The 21,445-nt window shown below is 47.5% G+C and overlaps 1 protein-coding gene across 3 annotated transcripts in view; it reads right to left on the reverse strand.

The window, feature by feature from the left end:
- SHB (SH2 domain containing adaptor protein B) overlaps positions 1-21,128 on the reverse strand; it is a 126,297-nt gene extending 105,169 nt beyond the window's left edge. The window contains exon 1 of one of the 3 annotated variants that reach the window (XM_036888283.2): positions 19,829-20,691. In XM_036888283.2, coding sequence (XP_036744178.2) covers positions 19,829-20,542 — 714 coding nt within the window. In that variant the 5' untranslated portion in view covers positions 20,543-20,691. Of the gene's footprint in view, positions 1-19,828 lie in introns of all 3 variants that reach the window. The other 2 variants (XM_057498862.1, XM_036888284.2) reach the window with 2 other exon arrangements.
- Positions 21,129-21,445: the final 317 nt, after the last annotated feature.

Raw genomic sequence — 21,445 nt, forward strand, 5'->3', positions numbered from 1 at the left:
TGGCCACCCTGGGAGGCAACATACTTTTTCCCAAAGCCCTTCTGCGCTTCCTCTGAGTAGGGCCCCTGGAGGTCACATATTTCTATGAACATCTTGGGGTGGTAAATCTTCCATCCTGCACAGCAGATTTAATTTCTGGAAACTGCCCAAGGCTTTTCCAAACCAATTCAGGTGAAAAGGTGGGTGATCACACTAAGGAATGAATATGCAAACTTGCCAGAGGCAGGACACATGCCTTAAACACGACTGAATTGAAATTGCAGTGAGAAATACAGTTTCAATATGAAGTTGCTCAACTTTATTTCTAATGTCTTATTAATTGGGGACAACAGTCATCTGATGTTTGGACCTCAGCCTGAAAGTAAAAAAAGCCTCAGTGACTTGTGACTACTTCTTACAAGACCAGCTGCATTCCACAGGAACCTGTGGTCTAGGGATGGCTCTTTGGGGCTGGCTGTCTTGTAAACACTTTGAAAAAGATAGGGTCTGATGACAGAATAACACCTGGTTATTTTACAAATGGAGGCACTGTGGACCAGAGAGAGGGGATGGGACTAGTCCAAAGTCACCCAGCCTTGGAACCTCAAGGTTTAATTAATCCAGAGTGGCTACAATGTTCCAGGTTCTGAGTGAGGAGCTGCAGAGGTCAATAAAAAATGAGTACCAGTTCTCAAGAACTGGAGTCCCTGGTATCCAGTAAGATAGGAATGTCAATAAAAGCATGGAGGTTTGATAGGTCTTGGCCATGTCCCCTGCCCTGAGTCTGTTCTCATATGTAAAAATGGGAAAATCCTCCTTGCAGAGTTCCTGGGAGGATAACAGTGAGATGATACAGCTAAAACACCCAGCAGGGTATAGCATACAATGGGTGATCAATAAAAAGGAGTTTATAATCTCAGACATGAGAGTGAGGTATTTTCTAGTTCCACTATTCCACTATTATTACCCATAAGCACATGCACACACACACCCTTCCCTACAGGAAGTTCTTCAAGACTGCAAGGCATCACTGGGCACCTGTCATGTACAAGGCCCGGTTCTGCCTGCCTCCTACAGGGAAGTTAACAGAGGGGAAAAACTGCAATCTGCCTTTGGAGCAGCAACATCCCCAGCCCGAGGGAATGGACCCCCTCCTGGCTATCTCCTTTGGCAAGACCACAGTTGAAAACAGCACAGACAAAAAGAAATGGAGAAACAAGAAGCATATGAAAAGCACAACGCTTTGGCTTTTGGAGGCAGGCAGGATAGATTTTTCCCAAGGGTGTGAGGGAAAATCCCTGTTATATTCCCCCGTCAAGAATAACTCCAGTAAATACCTCCACTCTGGCCTGAAAGGAGAAACCTTTCATGGAATAGCCCAATGCGACAGTAGAAGTTTAAGCAAGAGACTGTGCAACTGTGCTTCCTGTGCCTGGTTACATAGTTCCGATAACAGGCCCCTGCCTAGGCTAAGGCTGTGACCATGTACACAGACAGATGATGTTCTGACCAAGCACCGAGGGCCAGCACTGGCACCAATGAGCAAGACTGGTGAGCTTATATAACAAAGGGCTTGTCACCACTTCCTGTGATCCTCATTGCCTACATTCCAACACAATGAGACACTCTCAGCCCTGGCTTTGAAGCTCAATAACTCATTCAGATGGCTGAGCAAGAGCTCAGCTGGGAGGCAGACAGCCTGCACTAGCTCACCTTCTCATTTCCCTTTATGCTTGACATATCACTAGGTGGGAAAAAAGTATACCTTTGGGATTAAGTAATGTTTGTTTAAAAATAAAATCCAACCTTCCAGTGATAACCACCATTCAACAGTTGGTTCAACCAATTTACTTCCAGGCTTTTTTCTACATATGTAGATGGGAATGGGGTAGAGGGAGTATACAAATATTGTTTTTTATGTCCTACTTTTAAAAAGTATTCTTAGTGAGAATTTCCCCTCTTGACTATTCTGCGGTTATCAACTCAGTTTTAGTTGGCTGCATTCCTTTTCACTATATGCATGTGCCACACACTAGCCATTTCCCATGGCTGGATATTTAGGTAATTTCCAGTTTTTCATTGTTCCAGATGCGGCAGGTTGCTGGTAACTAAATCATTGCAACTCTCTTTGCTCTATCCTTAGGATAAATTCCTAGGAAGAGAACTACTGGGTCACTGAGCTACAAAGTTTAAACTTCTCCATGTTGTTCCCTCACTGTTTCCTGTCACTCTTTGTGACCTGGAACCAAGACTACAACATTTTTAGGGCAATTCTGACTTATAAAGTCTTTTCACAGCAGCCTTATTGGCTGACCTCATGATAGGGATGAAAACCCTCATTTTAAAGATCAAAAAATAGGCTCAGAGAGGTTAAGTGACTTACCCAACGTCATGCACTCTCCACTTGAACCCAGACTTAGCCTGAAGTGTTCCTTCATTGGCTCACACTGCTTCTCTCATAGGCCCCTAGGCCAGTGTTTGAGCAGGTACTGGGAGGGTACTTCCAAATGAAGTGCATGAACAATCTTCAGTACACACAGCATGCTGTGATTTGGGACCCACCTGCCAATGCTTGTCAATGTTTTGACCATCCAACTTCAGACCACCGAAGGGAAATGCCACAGTCCTTCACTGAACAGGTTCAAGTGTCTTTTATTCAGCAATGGGGAAGGTTTTCTTTTACCACTAAAGAACTAAAGAGAAAATGCCATGCCTCTAATGGCTACAGGAATAAACTTAATAATGACAGTCTCACTGTCTCTGATTTTTAGACTGTGAATGTAAAATGACCTTATATTTCACATTTAAACAAGCCTTTGAAATTCAAATATACAGGTCTTCTAAGGAAGGGCAGCTTCTTCTTACAAGGAAAGCTCTGATTTCCTTTTTTGAATATTTTAAAGAAAAGGTTGGGGAAAACAAGAACATATTAATGTCTTTGTTTTGGTACCCTGTACAGATCTAAAGTCTCTTTTCCAGCCTTAGTGAGAAGGCGATTGTCAGAATGTCCAAGATAAAATGACTCTCTGAATGAATGAAAGTATACAACTAAAATTTACTTTCAGAATAAGAAATGTTTGAGCACAAACAGAACTGCAAGCAGCTGAACTTGAAGGAATCCAATACTCTTGGTGTGGTGCTTGCTAGGCTGTAGAGAAATAAATAGGTAAAACCTATTGAAACCATCAAAAGCAAAGGGGTTATGGTATTTTCTGGCCTAATAATCAAACCCCAAAGGATCAGACAGGTACAAAAAAGGCATTTCTAATTCAGGGAGAGAAAAATAGTACAAAAAAAAAAAAATCAAGGATGTGCCCTTACCCCCATCCACTGACTACAACTTCTTACTTCCAAACTCCTTAATGGGCATCTCTCTATGAGCTGTCACTGTCAGAAATTTCTGCTTCCTCTAGGGGCTTCATGTCTAATAATCTTTAAGGACTCCTCAAAACAAAGCTTTTGCCTAGATGAAGAAAAATTCCTCAGCTTTTTCAAAAGAGGCCCACTTTTGCCCTAGTCTGCAGAGATAAAGAATCAGAATCAAAGGGGCAGACTGGGATGGGGCAAAGCAGTGGGGAGAACAAACCCAGATGCATGCCCAGGTTTGGTGTCTGCACTTTGACAACATTCAGGCCCAAGGCCTACATGAGTGATCTGGGCCTTGACAATGTTCTCAGCCGTCCTGTGGGTGACTGGGAAGTGATGACACTGATTCCCACCCTCTTGTCACTTCACAGTCACACCACAGATGGCTTTCAGATGGATCTGAGCTCTGCAGAAGCTCAATAAGCAGGAGCCGACTGACAGCCGAAGTTCCCAAGCACGTGCCCCAAGCGGTGCAGCAAGAGGCCTGAGCTGGACTGATGACACATTATCCCTGGATCTTTATTTACAAAGCATCTCCTCTGGTCTTGGAAAGCATGTTCTGCCAGCCACAGGGGTCTTTTTGATTCAGCAGTGAATGAGGAAGCAATTGGCTGGGGATCCTCTGGGGGCTCTTCGACTGGGCCCAGCAAACATCTTCATCAAGGCTAATGTTTCTTCCCCTCTAGGGACCTGAAGGCTCCTGAGCACTTACCGCCTCTCAAAGAGCTTCTCCATGTGAAGGATGTCCTCTAAAGGTCAGCATCCCAGCATCAGCCAGAATACCACACTCCCTTCTTCTGAGGCCCCGACTACACCACCAGCAGCTTTACTGTAGCTTCCTTCTACCTGCTATGGTCTGCCTGGACATCACAGAAGGCCTCCAACTCCGTGTCGTGCTATCAGATGGGAGAGCAGAGCCTTGGTCTCAAGGTCAGATGACAAGCTATGTGGTACCCACGCCCAGAACAAACACTGCCCGCTCCCCCATCTCCTTCACCCACACAACTTCTCTCATGGTTGGGCTGTTTGGTGGCTCTGCCCTTTCCTGCTGCATGTTTCTGCAGAACAGACAGCTGAGGAGTCCTCCTCCTGCCCAGCTCTCCAACCAGAAGGACTGCAGGTGGAGACATACCTCCATTCCTGAGCCAGGCCCTGGTACCCCCAGAATCACAGTCTGTCTCTAACAAAATGTGGACAAATGCTCTGGTAGACTGGGTAACTTACCAACTCCCACAAAGGGCATCTCAGCTACTGATAACAGTGAATCAGAAAAATCTATCCCCTTAACAAGTATTTGGTCAATTTCCCTCCATTGACCAGTGTCACCTGAGAGCTCCCTGAGCAGTCAGTCACATAATTTCAGAGCGTAAGATGCATACTGGGGTCAGGCCCTTGCTGCCTCTGCATAAAGCATTTGCCGTCCTCCTAACTGGGGGCCCCCACCTCCAGGCACAGCTTAGGCCGCCCCTCCCCCACCCTCTCAGGCTTCAGACAGGTTTTCCTAAAGCACAGATCTGGCCCTTCCACTTCTCTGCTCCACCACATTTCATTAATTACAGAATAAAGACCAGACTCTGTGGCCTCTGCCCTCAGGCATTCCAACACCTGGCCTCATCTCCCATTCCAGCATCCTTTTCCTTGTACTTGCTCACAGTCATCTTGTATCATCACTCGAGACCATTCACAGGGCTGCCTCCTGGGACACCTTTTTCACATCCACCAATCTCTAAATATCCAAGTCTCCCCTATCCTTAAAGACCCAGCTCCCATGCCACCTCCTCCATGAAGCCTTCCTGATGCTCCTTTGGCAGCATTACCCTGAGAACACATAAGGAGAATGCCTGGTCCAAACCAGACCTTTTCACAACAGTTTTTAAATGGCTCTAGCCTCACGGATTTGGGACCACTAGGTGATACAGAACTGACCCCTCTCACTGAAGCCAGACTAACTGCTGGGGCTTGACCCCACCATCTGCAGCCCTGCTCATTACTAACTGTGTCACCTACGGCAAGGTACTAAAAGCAAAACAAAACAAAATGCCTCAGTTTCCCCATCTGTAAAATTAACTCTTAATAAAACTGAACTTCTAGGGAGTGTTGTGGGTTTCAGTGAGTTACACATAAAGCACTTAGAACAGAGTAGTGATCCAGGTAGAGTTTTCATTTCTACTCTCCCACTGCAGGGAAGCATGGGTCAACCACAGACTGACCATCAACATAAAGACAGGACCACTTTTTGAAGATGATGGCCAGAAAAGGACCACCTCAAAGACCTGCTGTAAGGATCATACATACAAAGTGTTACATAGATGTGAGCTCAGAGTTAGTCATCAGAAATGCCATCTATTATTATAACACCCACATTAGGACAGACATGTAGTGTGTGGCTTCACTGGCTACTCTCCAAAAAGGGCAAAGAACCAGGACAAAGAATGCCTGGCCCCCCAACAATGTGCTATCTCAGCCAGGCAACTTCTGCTCCAATTGCTACCTGCTCAGGGCTAGAGGTCCTGGATGGCAAGATCCCACCTGCTCCACTGGAATCTATTCCTGACTGCCCCCAATTCTCTTTGCTCTGAGACCCCAAAATCCACCTGGGAATCTAAATTTGCTCCCCTTCCAGTCATGCATAGGTATGGTTAACTCCTTAATGCCACCTTTAGCTACCCACTCAGAACCTGCTCCAGCCTGCCAATGCCTGCCCAGGGAACTCCTGGGCTTGGGGTCCATCAGTGCCCCCTACACTTGTAATACTGGAGGGTCCTGCCCTTTGCAGTTGCTGTCCTATCTGGGAATCTGGCTCTGCAGGGAAATGTTACAGCCTGCAGCTTCCCTCTGCCTTTGAAGATAAGATCACACATCTGAGGGTCCCCATGTAGAAGTAAAGTTAGACCGGCTCTACTTGACCTCAGAGAGTCCAACAGAAGAATCTACAGAAAGAAAGAAGTCAGCCAGCAGAACTCCTGTAAACACCAGGTACTCAACAAACCTGTATTAAACTGGAGTGAACAGTAGACAAAACTTTCAAGCCAAGCTTTGCAAAGGAGTGGGTGGTTATGTAGCCTGGGAGGTGACAAATCCCCTCATCACTATAAGTTTACAAGCATGGATGAAGAAGGGCTGGGTTGGGTGATCCCCAGGCTTCCCTGGAACCCCAAACTAAGGTCCAGGACAGCCACTTTAACCCTTGGCTACATATCAGAACATCTTGGGACCTTCCAAAAATACTGATGCCCAGAAACCGTAGTTAGGTAGAGACCAGGGAACTGAGTATTTTCAAAAATGCTCTCCAGGTGATTCTAATATGCTACCTAAGCTGGTCTAGGGTTTAGTGACACGATGTGACACACAGTGAATTAGGTAAACACCTTCAGCCTCTTAGAACACAGAAATGTTCACCAGTGTTCAAAAATCTGCATTTTTTTCCCTTGATTTATTCCTCATGAACACTCCTGGACTTAATCTGTTCTGTCAACACCAATTCATTAATGTCACAAACCTCACAGCAGACACTGCAGGATGGATTACCCTGACACTGGCCTGAGCCAGAAAAAGAGGAACACACAACAGGGGTTCAGAAAGGGTCTCTCACTGATTGAAGATGCAGGACAGAAAAGGTTGTGGGGGCGAGAGGGAAGAATTCTGTAAATTTGTATCACTTGAATTGGACTTTGTCAGGTGTGGAAAAAATTCAAATGCCCAAAATAATGAAGTGTCCACATAGCACATCTTCAAGTCTTACCCATCCTTCAAGTCTGAACGCCAAGTCTCCCCACTACCTCAGGCTCCAGTGCTTCTCTTTTCTCCTTAATCATTTACCTATCTCTCTATCTTGGCTTTGAACTTTTTCTGTCTTGCCTCAGAAGTATTTCTGGGCTTTTTTTTAACATCCTCTCCTGCGCTCTGAGTTAAAGCACCAGGGTTTACTCATCCGATTTTCTGTGGGACTCAGGCCAGTGCTGGAGCATGGTAGGTATCTAAAAACGTTTTCTGCACAGATGATAGGATGTTGCATCCCCTTCTCCACAAAGGTTACCACTTGAAAGCTGAAACAGACACACCCAGATAAGGCCACAGAGACAGGGCAGACCACAGTAAGTGGTTGCCCCAAATATATCCAGACAGTGCCCACTGATCCTAGAGAGAAGCCAAGTCCACTGGCAGTAAGCTGAGGTTTTCCTGGCCTCATATTCCACCCACAGTGTCAGGTCTGGCATCCAAAGATGAAGTCTAATACTTCCCTCAGGTGTCAAGAGTTGAATGTGTAATAAGCACATGGGTATCTGCAGATAAAAAGTGTCATTTCATAAAGACAAGGTGAAATCATCATTATCATAATAGCTAATTAGATCTAAACACAGTCAGGGCGACACAGAGTCAAAATATTTAAGTCTATGAAGGCACCAGAAGAAATACAGACAGATCATAGAGTAAGCAATGAGGAGAAGACGTCCAGACACAGAATGGTCATTCATAAAAATAAAATTAAAACCCTACCTCATATTCTGAAATCAAACTCCAGACAGATTAAAACCTCAGTGTTAAAAAAGAAAAGGAAGGGAGGGAGGGAGGGAGAGAGAGAAAGAGAGAGAGAGAGAGAGAGAGAAAGAGAGAGAGAGAGAGAGAAAGAGAGAGAGAGAGAGAGAAAAAGAGAGAGAAAGAGAAAGAAAGAAGCAATCAGAGTATTAGAAGAAATTATACCTCAACACCAAAAATTAAAAAAAGACCCAATTAAAAAAAATGGGTGGAGGACCTGAACAGACATTTCTCCAAAGAAGACATACAGATGGCCAACAAGCACATGAAAAGATGCTACATATCTCTGATCATCAGGGAAATGCAAATCAAAACCACAATGAGGTATCATATCACCTCACACCAGTCAGAATGGCCACTCTCCAAAAGATGAGAAATAACAAGTGTTGGTGAGGATGTGGAGAAATGGCAACCCTCCTACACTGTTGGTGGGGATGTAAATTGGTACAGCCACTGTGGAAAATAGTATGGAGGTTCCTCAAAAACCTAAAAATAGAAATACCATTCAACCCAGTAATTCTACTTCTAGGAATTTACCCAAAGTAAACAAGAACTCTGATTTGAAAAGATACATGCACCCCTATGTTTATCACTGCATTATTTACAATAGCCAAGATGTAGAAACAACCTAAGTGTCCATCAATAGATGAATGGATAAAGAAGACGTGGGACGTATATACAATGGAATATTATTCAGCCATAAAAAGAAAACAAATCCTGCCATTTACAACAACACAGATGGACCTAGAGGGTATTATTATGCTCAGTGAAATAAGCCAGGTGGAGAAAGATAATATCATATGATTTCACTTATTTGTGGAATATAAAAACAAAGCAAAACAGAAGGAACAAAACAGCAGCAGACTGATAGACACTGAGAAGTTGACTACTGGTTACCATGGGGTAGGGGCCAGATGGGGAAGGGGATAAAGGGGCACAAAAATTCTCAATCATAATGTAAGTTGGTCATGGGGATAGTAGTAAATAGAGAATATAGTCAATGACTTTGTAACATCTTTCTATGTTGACAGGCAGTAACCGCACTAGAGGGGGTGAGGATTTAATAATATGAGTAACTGTTGAACTGTGTTATGTATTTGAAACTAATATGTTTGTATATCAATGATACTTTAATTAAAAAGAAGACAAAAATAGGTAAACATTGGGGTAAGGAAGACTCCTCTAAGCAAAGCACTTAAAAAAATCATGATGAACATTGAGAATGATTTAACTACGGAAAACAATTGAGTGTAAGCAACAACAGTCACCAGACACAGAACCAGAAGGCAAATTATAAACTTGTAAAAAATATTCTGCAACCTAAATGGCAGGCAAAGGGCTACCACCCTTAATCCACAAAGAGCTTTTACAAATCAATAAAAAGATACACCCCACAGTAGAAAGAACAAACAGAAGATATAAGTACACAATTTTAGCAAAGAAAAACAAATGGTCAATGCACATATATACAAGTAACCCAATAAATTGCAAATTAAACTGAATGCCATTAGTGTAAAACAGGCATAAGCTTGTAAAGTCTTTCTAGAGTACAATTTGAAAGTATGCATCGAAATTTTTACCTCTTATCCAACAATTCTCCTTCTGGGAATTAATCCCAGAGAAATAATTAGATTTATGTAAAGAATTAAGTTACAAAAATATTCATTACAGCACTGTTAAATTGCTGAAAACTAGAGAGAGCCTAAATATGCAAACAGAATACTATGCAGATATTAAATTACTGTTATTGAATGTTTAAGATAATGTAGACATCTTTCTGTTTTTAAGTAAAAATAAAAGAGATACGATTTTACTTAATATTTGTGGAGAAAAAAATGTATATGTGTGTGTGTGTGTGTGTGTGTGCATATGTGTGTGTGTGTTGGGAAAAGGCTAAGTGGAAAAAGACAAATGTTAATGGTGGTTTCTTTGAATTACAGAATTAGACTTGGTTTCCTAGTTTTTGTTTATCTGCATTTTCTATACCAAATTTGTTAGTTTTGTTAAAAGGAAAAGAAAAAAGTTAACACTGAGATAAACACTGAAATAATATTGAAAAATCCAAGCTTGCAGTACTGAACAACTGCCTAAGTAGACAGCCAACTCACAACTGCCGCAAACGGAAGGGCAGGTAGGGGCTGCACCATTCCACAAATGCCACACGGGCCCCAAATCACATGCATGGCTTTGGAATGCACCGGAGGGATTATGGGACTGTCTGGTTCTCTGGGAGTGCACATCCGACAAAACAGTGAAGTTCCACTGTTAAGAACTTTCTCGTCATTTTCAGCTTTAGAAGTTAGCCAAGAAAGTTCCATTCCTCCTCCTTCTGTTTGCTCCCCACTGTAGCCCATGTACTGGTGAGCCCCATATAAGGGAGAGCTTCCCCAGCAATCACAAGTGTTCAGTGATGAAACGCTCTGCACTTAGTACAACAGGCAGCCTCTAGTCATTCTCTGAAGACTTACCCATGGCACTCATCTTCACCCTCCATGGTGCCCAGCTCAGGCATGCAACAAACACAGCAGGCTGCCTCTTTTGAATTTGGAGAACTGGACAATTTCAGACCAGGGGCGGATGAGGTCCTTCACACCCCACCCTCTGCCACCTTCCTCTATCACATGAAGTTACACCAAGGCAATACCTATATGTTCTGGGCATGCCTGCATGCCCACAGCAGCACCCCCTTCCAATCTCAGGCACTGCAGACAGGACTGTTTCTGTCTGGGATACACCATCTACACCTTCCTCTGGATACACCTCCTATATGGCCTCCACTTCTGGGTGGTTTTCCCAGCCCCAGACAGAAGCCACCCATGCCTTCTCTGGGTTCTCAGGAGCCTCACAGCTTGAACATGTCTTGCTCTTAGTCCCAGGACTCAGTTGCTGGATCAAACCTCTTAGCTGAACTGTGACTACTCCTGGGGTCATCCCCATCTCAGCTGATGGCAACTCATACTTCTGGATGCTCAGGCCAAAACCTTGGAATTATCTTATCCTTGACTCACCTCCCCCCTCACACTTCCATTTCATCTGTCAGGAAATCCTGCAGCTCTACCTTCAGGACACATCCTCATTCTGGTCTCTGCGTCACCCACTGCTAGTGTCCCAGTCCCTGTGGCTGCAGGTCCCCCAACTGGTCTCATCACTCATCCCCTCCAGTCTATTCTCTACTAGGTAATCAGGGTGATCCTCTCAAAACCCAAGTCAGAATCTGTCATTTCTCTGCTCAGAACCCTCCACCGACTTCCTGTCTCACCCTGAGTTAAGTGATAGACCCTTTCAGTGTCTCAGTGGCCCACCTCCCAGACTTCTTCTGCCCTACCTCCTTCCCACCTGCTCTGCTCACCTCCCTGAAGCATGCCATCGCACCCAGAAGCAAAGGCCTCTCTGACCACGCATCTAAAATAGCATCCTACCCCAAACTTGGCCCATCCTAACCTCCAGCCTGCTTTACTTTTCTCCACATTCTCTACCTGACATATTATATTTGCTTGGCTTCTCCCATGAGAGGGCAAACTCATTTTGCTCTATTTTGTTCACTGCTATAACCCCAGCACCTAAACAGAACAATACCCAACATGTAGCCAGCTCTCAACAATGTCTGTTGAATGGATGAATGCGGAGAAGGACTTGGTATCTATGGGCTGTCAGAGCCCAGCAGGTAAGTAAAGACCCATCAGTGGCCCGGTCCACCCACCTGTCAAGTCACTTCTCCCCTCATCGCCCTGGGGAAGCCCCTTTCTGACCATTGCTCTAAGTGCTGTTTGGAAAACTTGGAGCCTGAGTATTCCCCAGAGCCCTGACTAATTCTGTCTTCATCCCTTGCCCACCTCCAAGATCCTTCCTCTACGGCATAATGGGAAATCCAGAGGGAGCTCCCCTTGGAGAAAATGGAAAGGAACTGAATAATTTAGAGGAAAATTCAATTCTTTCTGGCTCAGCAGTTGAGAAAGCACAAACTCTCAGGAAGTTAGTGACTCTGAAAGTGAAACATTAATAGAAATATTACTGGAAAATACCAAACAGGAAGAGAAGGAAAATTCCACTGTGGAAGAAAGGTCCTCTGTTGATGCTCCTTAATGGTCTCAGTAAAGCATTTCAGAATCAAAACATGGAAAGAACCGGAAATCAATCAGGCTGTCACCCTTCCTGTGGACTGGAGCTTTGGCCAAGCTACCTCCACACCACCCCAGCATAACTGCCACTGGCTGAGCTAGTACCTGCTGTGACAGGACATGCTCTACTCCTCCCTGAAGCTTCAATTTTTCCATCTGTAAAATGGGGCTTAACAATATCTTCCTCAAAGAGTGACTGAGAATCCAATTAATTATGGATGTGAAAGTGCCCTTTCAAGATGTGGAATACTTACATAAATGTAACAATCAGTCATTCCTACAATGCTAACATGAGATTTTTGTAAGATTAAGTCTAGCCACAAATAAGGCAGAGAAAATTCAGGCATCAGATTGTGCAGTCTGAGGTGGCATGGTGAGGTGGTTAAAAACAAAGTCTCTGGAACTGGCTTTAAATCTCATCTCTGCCACTTATTGGCAGTGTGACCTTAGACAAGTTAGACCTCTCTGTGCCTCAGTTTTCTCACATGTAAAATGGTAAAGATAGTAGCACCTACCTCAAAGGGCTTCTTTGGTGGGGAGTAAAAGAGTTGATGAATATAAAGCCTGACTCAGAGTATGTGCAATGGCACTACTGGCTAATATTGTGGAAAGCTCCCTCAGTTCAAGTGACTACTCTTTCTTTAATCAAATGCTTCCTCCTCCAGGAAGCCTTCTCTGCTTCCCTCAGTTGAAATGAACACTCCTCACTGTGCTTCTCCTTTGGCTCTATGGAACCAAGGCTCTTCCCAGAACAGCCTCTGTACCAGGATGGCTCTTAGCTTATCTACACCACTTTGTTTATAGATAAATAACGATCTGTTCCAACCCTGGTTCCTGTGTCCTCACCAGAAGATAAGCTGCTTATGGGCAGGCACTACCCACTCCTGGTTCATCCCTATATTCACATCACTCTATGGCAATTCCTCAGTCAACAAAGGCCAAACAGAACTTAAGAAGTCAGGTGGCAAAGACCACTGCAGCTTTTGTCTCCATCCCCTTGAGAAAATTCCCACTCCTCTATCCAACATTAGAAAGCTGGAGGTAGGGGTGCTGCCATCACCCAGTCAGTATCCCAGCTCTCTGCTTCAAAGCCACAAATTCCAATTTCCTTTCTAGGGCCAAACATGATCTAACCCTGCCATGTAGACTACTCCTACCTCTTGGCTCTTCAAGCACAAGGCGTGAAAGTCAGCTCCAAGCTCAAATATCCAGGGGAGTACTTGACCACAGGCAAGGTCAGCTCTGCTAAATAACCAGAGGAAGCCACACGTGTTTCAAATTTGCCTTTTAATGCCCATTTTATGGGTCAGAAATGCTTTGGGGGCATGAGAGGACAGGGTCAAGTCTAGGGGATTAAATCCAGGGAAATCAGACATTGTTAGATTAGAGGACAGTCACCTATCTACTTTAAGGAAACTTAGGTTACTTGTTGACAAGGGACAAAGTACCACCAATTTTTTCCTAAAACAGCACATACAGCCTCACCAATCCTTGGAGGGAGAGAATGCTTGGTGTTAGAGTGAGAAGACATGACAGTTACAAGACACATGTTTTGTGCAGCTGTCCCTTGGGAAACGCCAACTCTGTGCACAGAATTTCTCTATAAAATAACTCAAGTGCTGCATTAACATCTCATTTATGGAACTAAGAGGCAGATGAGGGAGGGAGAGAGAAAAGCTGGCACTGGGGCCTCTTCTGGGGACCACTGAAGACTAAAATGAAAGGGATGGGAATTAGGGTAGAGAGGCAAGAGGGACATTAAGAGAGGGGAAGAGGAGACACACAACACAGTTCAGAAAATATCAGTCTTATGATCTCCATTCAGACTGTGGAAAATAGTGGAACAAATTGATAAAAAGCATATAGGCTTCAAATTCAGGCTGCACAGGTGTGACCTTGGCTCTGTCACTTGGTAGCTATGTAACATTAGGCAAGTCATTATCCCTAAGCTCAGTCTCTTTATCAGTAAAAAGGGGGTAATACCACCTGTGATAGGTGGATGGCACTGAAGGTTCTGATTAATGGCCTGCCTGTATGCTTGCCCTTTGCCATGGGGTCTTGCAGCCCCTCCTCTCTCCTTGAATCCTAGCCAGCCCTGGGACTTGCTTTGGTCAACAGAATGCAGCAGAAGGGACAGCGTGCCAGTTCCAACCTCAAGACACTTTATAGGCTTCTGTTCTTTCTTGGAACCCTGCCACCATCAGATGAACAAGTCTAGCCTGCTAGAAGATGAACAACCACATGGAGCAGAGCCTAATTGCCTGAAAAAGGGCCATACTAAAGCAACTGTCCCCCAAATACGTAAGAAAGCCCCACTAGGATCAGCAGGGCTGCACACCCACCCCACACTGACCACAGATGCCTAAGTGAGCCCAGCTGAAAACAGAAAAACTACTCACTTGACATGTGGGCTCATGGACAATAATAAAGGCTTATCGTCTGAAGCAGGGGTTGGAAACTATAGACCACAGGCTGCCTGTTTTTCTAAATAAAGTTTTATTGGAACACAGCAAGGCCATTTAATTTCTATACTGTCCATGGCTGCTTTCAAGATACAGTGGCAGAGTTGAACAGATGGAGATGTTTGGCCTGCAAGCCTAAAAATATTTACTATCTGGCCCTTTAAGAAAAATTTGCTAACCCTTGGTTTAAAACCACTGAGTTTTAGGGTAATCTGGCCTGCAACAATAGCGAACTGATAAAGTAACTAAACCTCCTCTAGGGTGATTGTGAGCATTAAATTACAATTAAATGGTTAGCATGAAGCCTGGGGAATATCTTTGTCTTCTGGGAAATCAGTGGGAAAAACTGGATTTGATAAGCAGCATTTCTCTTGCACTACTTTCAAGAGACAGGTCTTCAAAGGAGAAAGTGTCCCAAGCCAAACCACAGCTCCCAAGTCTGGTTTTTACCTTTCCAATTACTTTCTAAGAACTGGAGAATGTGGCCATTAACCAAATGGAAATGAATAACAACTCATGTTTGAGTTCAGTCAAGCCACACATTAATGATTTTATGAGAAAAGGACCAAAAGACAAGCCACAACTCCCAGCATAGCATGAGGCACTCTCGTACCTTTGTGGCTCCAGCCTCACTCTGCAGTCCTCCACCCCAACTGCCCTGCGCTGCTGAGCCTCCTGCTAGTCTCTCCCAAGCCCCCAGGCCTTGACACAAACTGTTCTACACCTTCTGCATGGACATTCCTCCTCCTCATTTCTCTGCCTGGGAAATTCCCACTCATCCTTCCAGAGTCAGCTTAAATGTCACCTCCTCCTGAAAGCCCTCTTTGACTTCCCAAGCAGAGATGATACCTTCCCAGCCCTTTGCTTACATTTCTGTCTAGTATTCCTCAGGTTGCCATATTGTTTCATTAACTGTATCATTCTCCCAGACTGGACCTTGAGATGATGTATTCAAAGGCAAACTAAGAAGCTTCCTTCTTGGAAAGGGGGCCACCAGTTTCTCTCTCTGAATTCCTCCTGTTTAGCAGTTCTCTCAGAACCTACTTGCTGTATGTTTAAAAAAAAAAAAAGATTAGACATTATATTATTTATTCCTTAGGAAACATTTTGTTTAACTTAACTCTGTGGATGCTGACAAATATAAAGTGCTAGTGCACATTAGCATGTATTCAAAACTCAGGAAACTGATGTCATGATGCATCCTGACTTTCTTAGTTAACTACAACTATGATAAAAGAAACAAGACTTCAGCAGAAAATAAAACTGGATGAGAGCTGTTTGGCTGCACAAAAGGGGACCTACCAAGTCACTAGCCTCTTTGTCATCACTACTTTTTTATAAAGACAGTCTGAAAGAATAACATTTCTACCTACTAAAGTTTTGTTTTCTCTTCCCAGGAGCTCAGGCCCTGTCTTTCATGTGGACTGTATTGCAGTTGTCCCCTAACTCTGACCCCATCTCTCCCAGATTATGGCAGCTGTTTACAGTCTTGATGCTCCTCAACCATGACTGAGTCCATCTCTTTCCTGGCTCAGTTGTCTTTAAGAATTCCACTGTGGGGTCCAAACTCAGCCCCCACTTATCTCATATTGTCATCTCCCATTCCCCAAGTGAGGCCCATTGCAAAAAAGCTCTGAATTCCAAGAACACACTCTGTATTGAGCTTTAGTATATACACGTACATACATGTATGCCCACATATACATGTATGCACACACTTACACACACATGTGGGCACACATACAGCCCTGACACGTTAAGTGCTACTGCAGGCTACTGTCACCCCTCCCCCTGCACTGGGATTCCACTCCCATGTCTACATTCAGCTCAAAGCTGTCTTCTAGGTGAGGACCTCAATCAACTCCCCAAGACAAAAACACTGGGAAACAAACGATGAAAAGACAATGTGTGTCGATCTCCTCCAGAGGCTTAGGCCAGAGACCACTGACAAGTCTTCTGTAGCCCTTATCTCCCTCTGCTCCTAGCTCACCCTCATACCGAGAGATCTCTGGGCACAAAATAAGTGCAGGATCAAGTTGCCTAAATGAAAACACGGTTCCTCTTGCACATGATTCTAAAAGGGAAATGCCCAAGACTGGATGCTAGTGGTGGCTGAGGAAACGTGCATGTACACCTCAGGACTCACATGAGAGAACAGAAAGATGCTTAAGTGTGTGACAGAGGGAGGGACAGAGACTGAGGGAGGCAGGAGATAAGCCATGGCAGGAGCAGTGGAAGCCATGAATGGAGATTTGTGGAAAGCAGCTTCTCTTCAATGTCACAGAAACTCTCCACTCAGGACCAATGTTACAAACAAAGGGCCTGGTAGCCAGCGGGGCATTCAACAGCCCTATGGGTTCCTGCCCTACCCTCTAACAACTGTTAATTTTGTTCTCTGTATTTATGAGTCTGTTTCTGTTGTTAGTTCATTAGTTTTGTTTTGTTTTAATTCCACTTGTAAGTGAAATCATATGGTAATAGTCTTTCTCTGTCTGACTTATTTCACTTAGCATAATACCCTCTAGTCCATTCCATGTTGTCCCAAATGGCAAGATTTCATTCTTTTCTATGGCTGAGTAATATTTTATGGTATACATATATATCACATATTCTTTATCCACTCATCTATCAATGGACACTTAGTTTGCTTCCCTATCTTGGCTATTGTAGATAATGCTGCAATAAACATAGGAATGGATTTATCTATTTGAATTAGTGATTTTCTTTTCTTCAGGTACATAAGAAGTGGAATTACTGGGTCATATGCTATTTCTATTTTTAGTTTTTTGAGCAACCTCCATACTGCTTTCCACAGTGTGTGTGCACCACTTCACATTCCCACCAACAGTGTACCAGGGTTCTCTTTTCTCCACATCCTTACCAACACTTGTTATTTCTTGGCTTTTTGATACTAGCCACTGTGATTGGTGTGTGGTCCTGGCAATCTGTTTTAACCAGCCCTTCCGGTGCTGGTTTGAGAACAACTGTGTAGTGTGACTCTTGCTGACTGTCTCCACTCCTTGTTAGAAAGAACATCTGGTAGCCACAATATCTCAATCTCTGGGATTGGAACAACTTCTCAAAAGATCAAAGGGCTCAAAGTCATAACCTAATAAGTGGAATGCAGCCCAGAGAGATCTTTTTCAGAAAAACCCTACCTGCTCACATCATTTAGCAGCTAAATGCCTTCATTGGCCCTCACTGTGCTTAGCTTACAAGGTCTTCCCTGACCCAGGTCCTGCTGCCTCTCTGGGATCCTACCCAACTCTAACCCCTCAGTTCCAGCCACAGGGACCTGCAGTCCCCTGAAGTGCCAGTTTCTCTTCTGCAGTCAACAATGGTCCCCACTCCTCCCCCAGAATAACGGGCTTCCCTGACCACCCCCAGCTTCAGCCCTCCTCTAACACAAGTCCCCATCACAGCACTCATGCATGCTGTAGCTGGGCCAGGGCATTCACTGAGAGGCCCTCCAGCACCCAGCAGGGAAGGACACAGAGAAGACCTATGAGAAATACCTGAGGGCAAACCGAAGCCAAGTCTTCACACACTTAACATTCCAGCTATAAAACATAATATTCCTCAGTATTTGAAATAACTTGAATTGTAATTAGGATAAATAATTACTAAAGTTTTGAAAACCATAAAAGAAGGCTTAGTGAACAGGCAGAACCACAAGCATTGGGAAAGAAAGAGTTGCCCACCTGGGAGGTAGTCATGGAGTAACAATGGGGGGACACAGGGAGCTCAGCACTGTGGTGGCTATGAATCCTTCACTGCTAGGCCAGGCTTACCTCACATATTCCGTACCCAAGAACTTCAGGGTTTTTCAGGCCAGCACCTAGCCAAGCCTAAGCCATACGTAAGACAGCAGGGAGCCCTTTTGGTGTTTCCCTCATAGATCAACCTTAAGCTCATGATCCTGGGCACTCCCAGAGAAAATCACCCCTTTCCCCAAGGCAGTACCTGGGTGGCCACCTGGCTCCCAGCTCCTCATCTAGGGGAGGCATCCTGGATGCTTAGGAAACCCAGAGTCCATGCTTCCCCAAAGTGGCCCCAGAGGGAGGTTCCACACACTGCCCGTTTCACCTTCAGCAGACCCAGTAGGGATGGGATACTTCAGGAATATGGCAACTCCAGGGCAGGAAGCCAGGCAGAAAAATAAAAGGAGGGACATATCCCTACTCCTCCTACCTGGAAAACAAAAAAGATCCCTTTCCAAGCACCAGCTGGCAGGTAGAAGCTTGTCTCCCTCCTGTCTGGACATCCAGTTCTAAAAGGAACTCAGACTCTTATCAGTTTTCTCCCAGCCAACACCTGGGCAAAAGTTTACCTCTGGGAGGCTGGCGGTAGGTGGGGAGAACAAGAGGGACAGTGGCCTGACAGCCATCACAGGGCACTGGGCCTCAGATGTAATCAAAACACTTCCCCCCCACCTCCCGCCAAAGTAGACAGAACAAGTACTATTTTATGGGGGAAGGGACGGTGTCACAGGAGTGTGAAGGGGGAGGAGAGGGCCCAGTCTGTCTCTAATTAACTGGCCTGTTTCAAAGGTTGGGGGGATCAAGATGGCATGATACCTCAGGGAGAGGACCTGTCACAAAGTCGCCCCCCTTAACCCTGGGACAGCATGGGGTGTGGTGGGGTCAGGAAGGAAGAAGGTGAGGATTGCAGGGGTGGGTTTCTTTCCAGCCAGACTGAAAGACGGACCCCCTCGTGCGCGACGGAGGGAACTGACAGAGGAGCGCATCTCAACCGGAAAAGCACGCGTGGGGGGGTTCCCAGTGCAGCTCGGGTACAATAGGCCGCCTGGATTTGTAAACCTGGCGCTGGGGATGGGGCGGGGCAGGGCAAGCCAGGGATTTACATTATACACGTTTAGAGAGAGCCGGTCCGCATCTGCCACCTAGAATGCTGTGTAACAGCGGGCGAGTCCTTTCCTGGACCTCAGTTTCCCATCTACAGAGTGGGAGAAGTTGGGGGAGGAAGGGCAGAGAAGAGTAAACTCTCCTTTAAGTCCGTTATAGCTCTGACTCTGACTTAACCCCTGGGGGGCGGAGGTTAAGGGCGGGCTGGGTGTCTCCGGGACGAGGCAGGGCGGGACGCGCTCGTCAGGCTACTTCCGAAGAGGGCACCTGACTGTGGGCTCAGAGATGGGACGTTTTGGGAGCAGCAGCAAACAGACTGTCAGAAGGCCCGCGATCCAGAGGAAAGCGCGTGCAAGGGGGCAGAACAGGGAAGCAGCGTGGGAGCCCTGACTCCAGGGTCCTAGCCTGAAGTTGAAACGGGGCTCGTAATCAGAGCTGTGCCTCAGTTTCCTTGTGCACAACAATGGCTCTGGAACATCGGGAGAGGCCAAGGGTGCCTTACCTTGTCCTTCTTGCCGGCCCCGCTCTCCTCCGCGGCCGAGGAAGCACACTTGTTGAGCAGTTTCTTGCCACCGCAGGCCGTCGGGCTCCAGGTGCGGCCGCCCGAGCAGGAGACCCCCGGGGGATCTCCCGCACCGCCCGCGGCGCTCTCCACCTTAATGAGCCGGTGCTTGGGGGAGATGTAGCGCACCTCGGCCGGCGTGGCGGGCCTCCGCTCGCTGCTGCTGCGGTAGAGGTGCGGGGAGCTCGAGGTCGAGGACGAGGACGCGGCGGCGCCCGCGCCGGAGGAGGCACAGCAGCAGCCCGCGGCGCCCGACGCGGACGAAGCCGAGAAGGCGCGCTGGCCGCCGCCCGGCTCCACGCCACCCCCGCAGTAGTCCAGGCGACACATGGCGCGCAGTTTGCGCAGCGAGGAGCCGGGCCCATTGTAGGGGTCCTCGAAGTCACGCTCCTTCTGTGCGCGGTAGGCGCGGATGAGATCGCTGGTGCTGCCGCTGTCGTCGGGCAGCGATCCCGACGAGGCCGAGAAGCAGGAGGCGGCAGCCGTTCCGCAGGACGCCGAGGCGGCCGCGGGGGCCTGCGGCACAGCTTGCGGGGGCTGCGAGGGCCGCTCGCCCCGGCGCCGCTGCTCGCGGTAGTCTGGCCGCGGGGGCTGCGGGGGGCTCTTGGTCTTGCTGTTGCCCAAGCTGAAGTACTTGTTCAGCCACTTGGCCATGGCGAGAGGCCGCCTAGGGCCGCGGCGCGGGAGCCCGGTCCGCCGCCGCGGCCATTCGGGGGGCAGCGCTGCCGCCCAGGTCCCTCGGCGCCCCTGCCCCGGCTGGGGGCGTCCGGGGCGCCGGCTTCCGACGCCAAGTTCAAGTTCTCTCCGCCGCCTCCTGCCGGCCGCTCACGAGCTCCGGCAGCTGCAGCCCCGCCTTCCGCCTCCGTCGCGCGTCGCCCGGGCTTCGGATCTCGTGCCCCGCGCGGGCGCGTCTCATGGGATCCCGGCCCGCGGCTCCGCGGAGAGAGAAAGGCTCAGGTGCCCCCTTCCTCCGACGTTCTAGCCGTGCGCTTAGCTGCGGAGCGCCCTCCTGCCCCGTCGAAGCCACAGCCTCTGCCTTGGCCGGGATCTGCGGCTGCTGCGGGAACTTGTCAGCCTCCTCGGCCCCCCTTCTTCCTTCCAGAGAGCGCCGGGGCGAGCCCGGCCCCACAGCCAGCGAGCAAGCGGGTGGGAGAGCGAGCGAGCGACGGAGGGAGGCAGCCGGCGCCCGCCTGAGACCGCACGCCCGTGCCCGTCCCGGCGGCGCCTGCCGTGCCGCTGCCGCCGCCTCCCGACCCGCCGCGTGTGTCACACTCCGGCCGCCAGGGCCCGCCCCGCGCCACGGCCCCGCCCCCTCCGGGCCCGCGCGCGCGCCCCGCCCCCGCAGGCCCCGCCCCGCCCGCCCCACGGGCCCTGCCGCCAGACCCCGGTCCAGGCCCCGCCTTCCTCGCGCTCGCGACCTCCTCCCGCTCACCGCTCCGCAGCAGCACTCGCCACCTCCCGCGGCCGCCTTGGCGCCAGCCCCCGGGTCGCGCCTGAGAGCGCCAGGGTCCCGCGGCGCTGCGGGCCCCGCCTTGCTCGCTGCCCACCACCGCCTAG

This window comes from Manis pentadactyla, chromosome 3 (genome assembly GCF_030020395.1).
Source record: "Manis pentadactyla isolate mManPen7 chromosome 3, mManPen7.hap1, whole genome shotgun sequence".
Taxonomy (NCBI): domain Eukaryota; kingdom Metazoa; phylum Chordata; class Mammalia; order Pholidota; family Manidae; genus Manis; species Manis pentadactyla.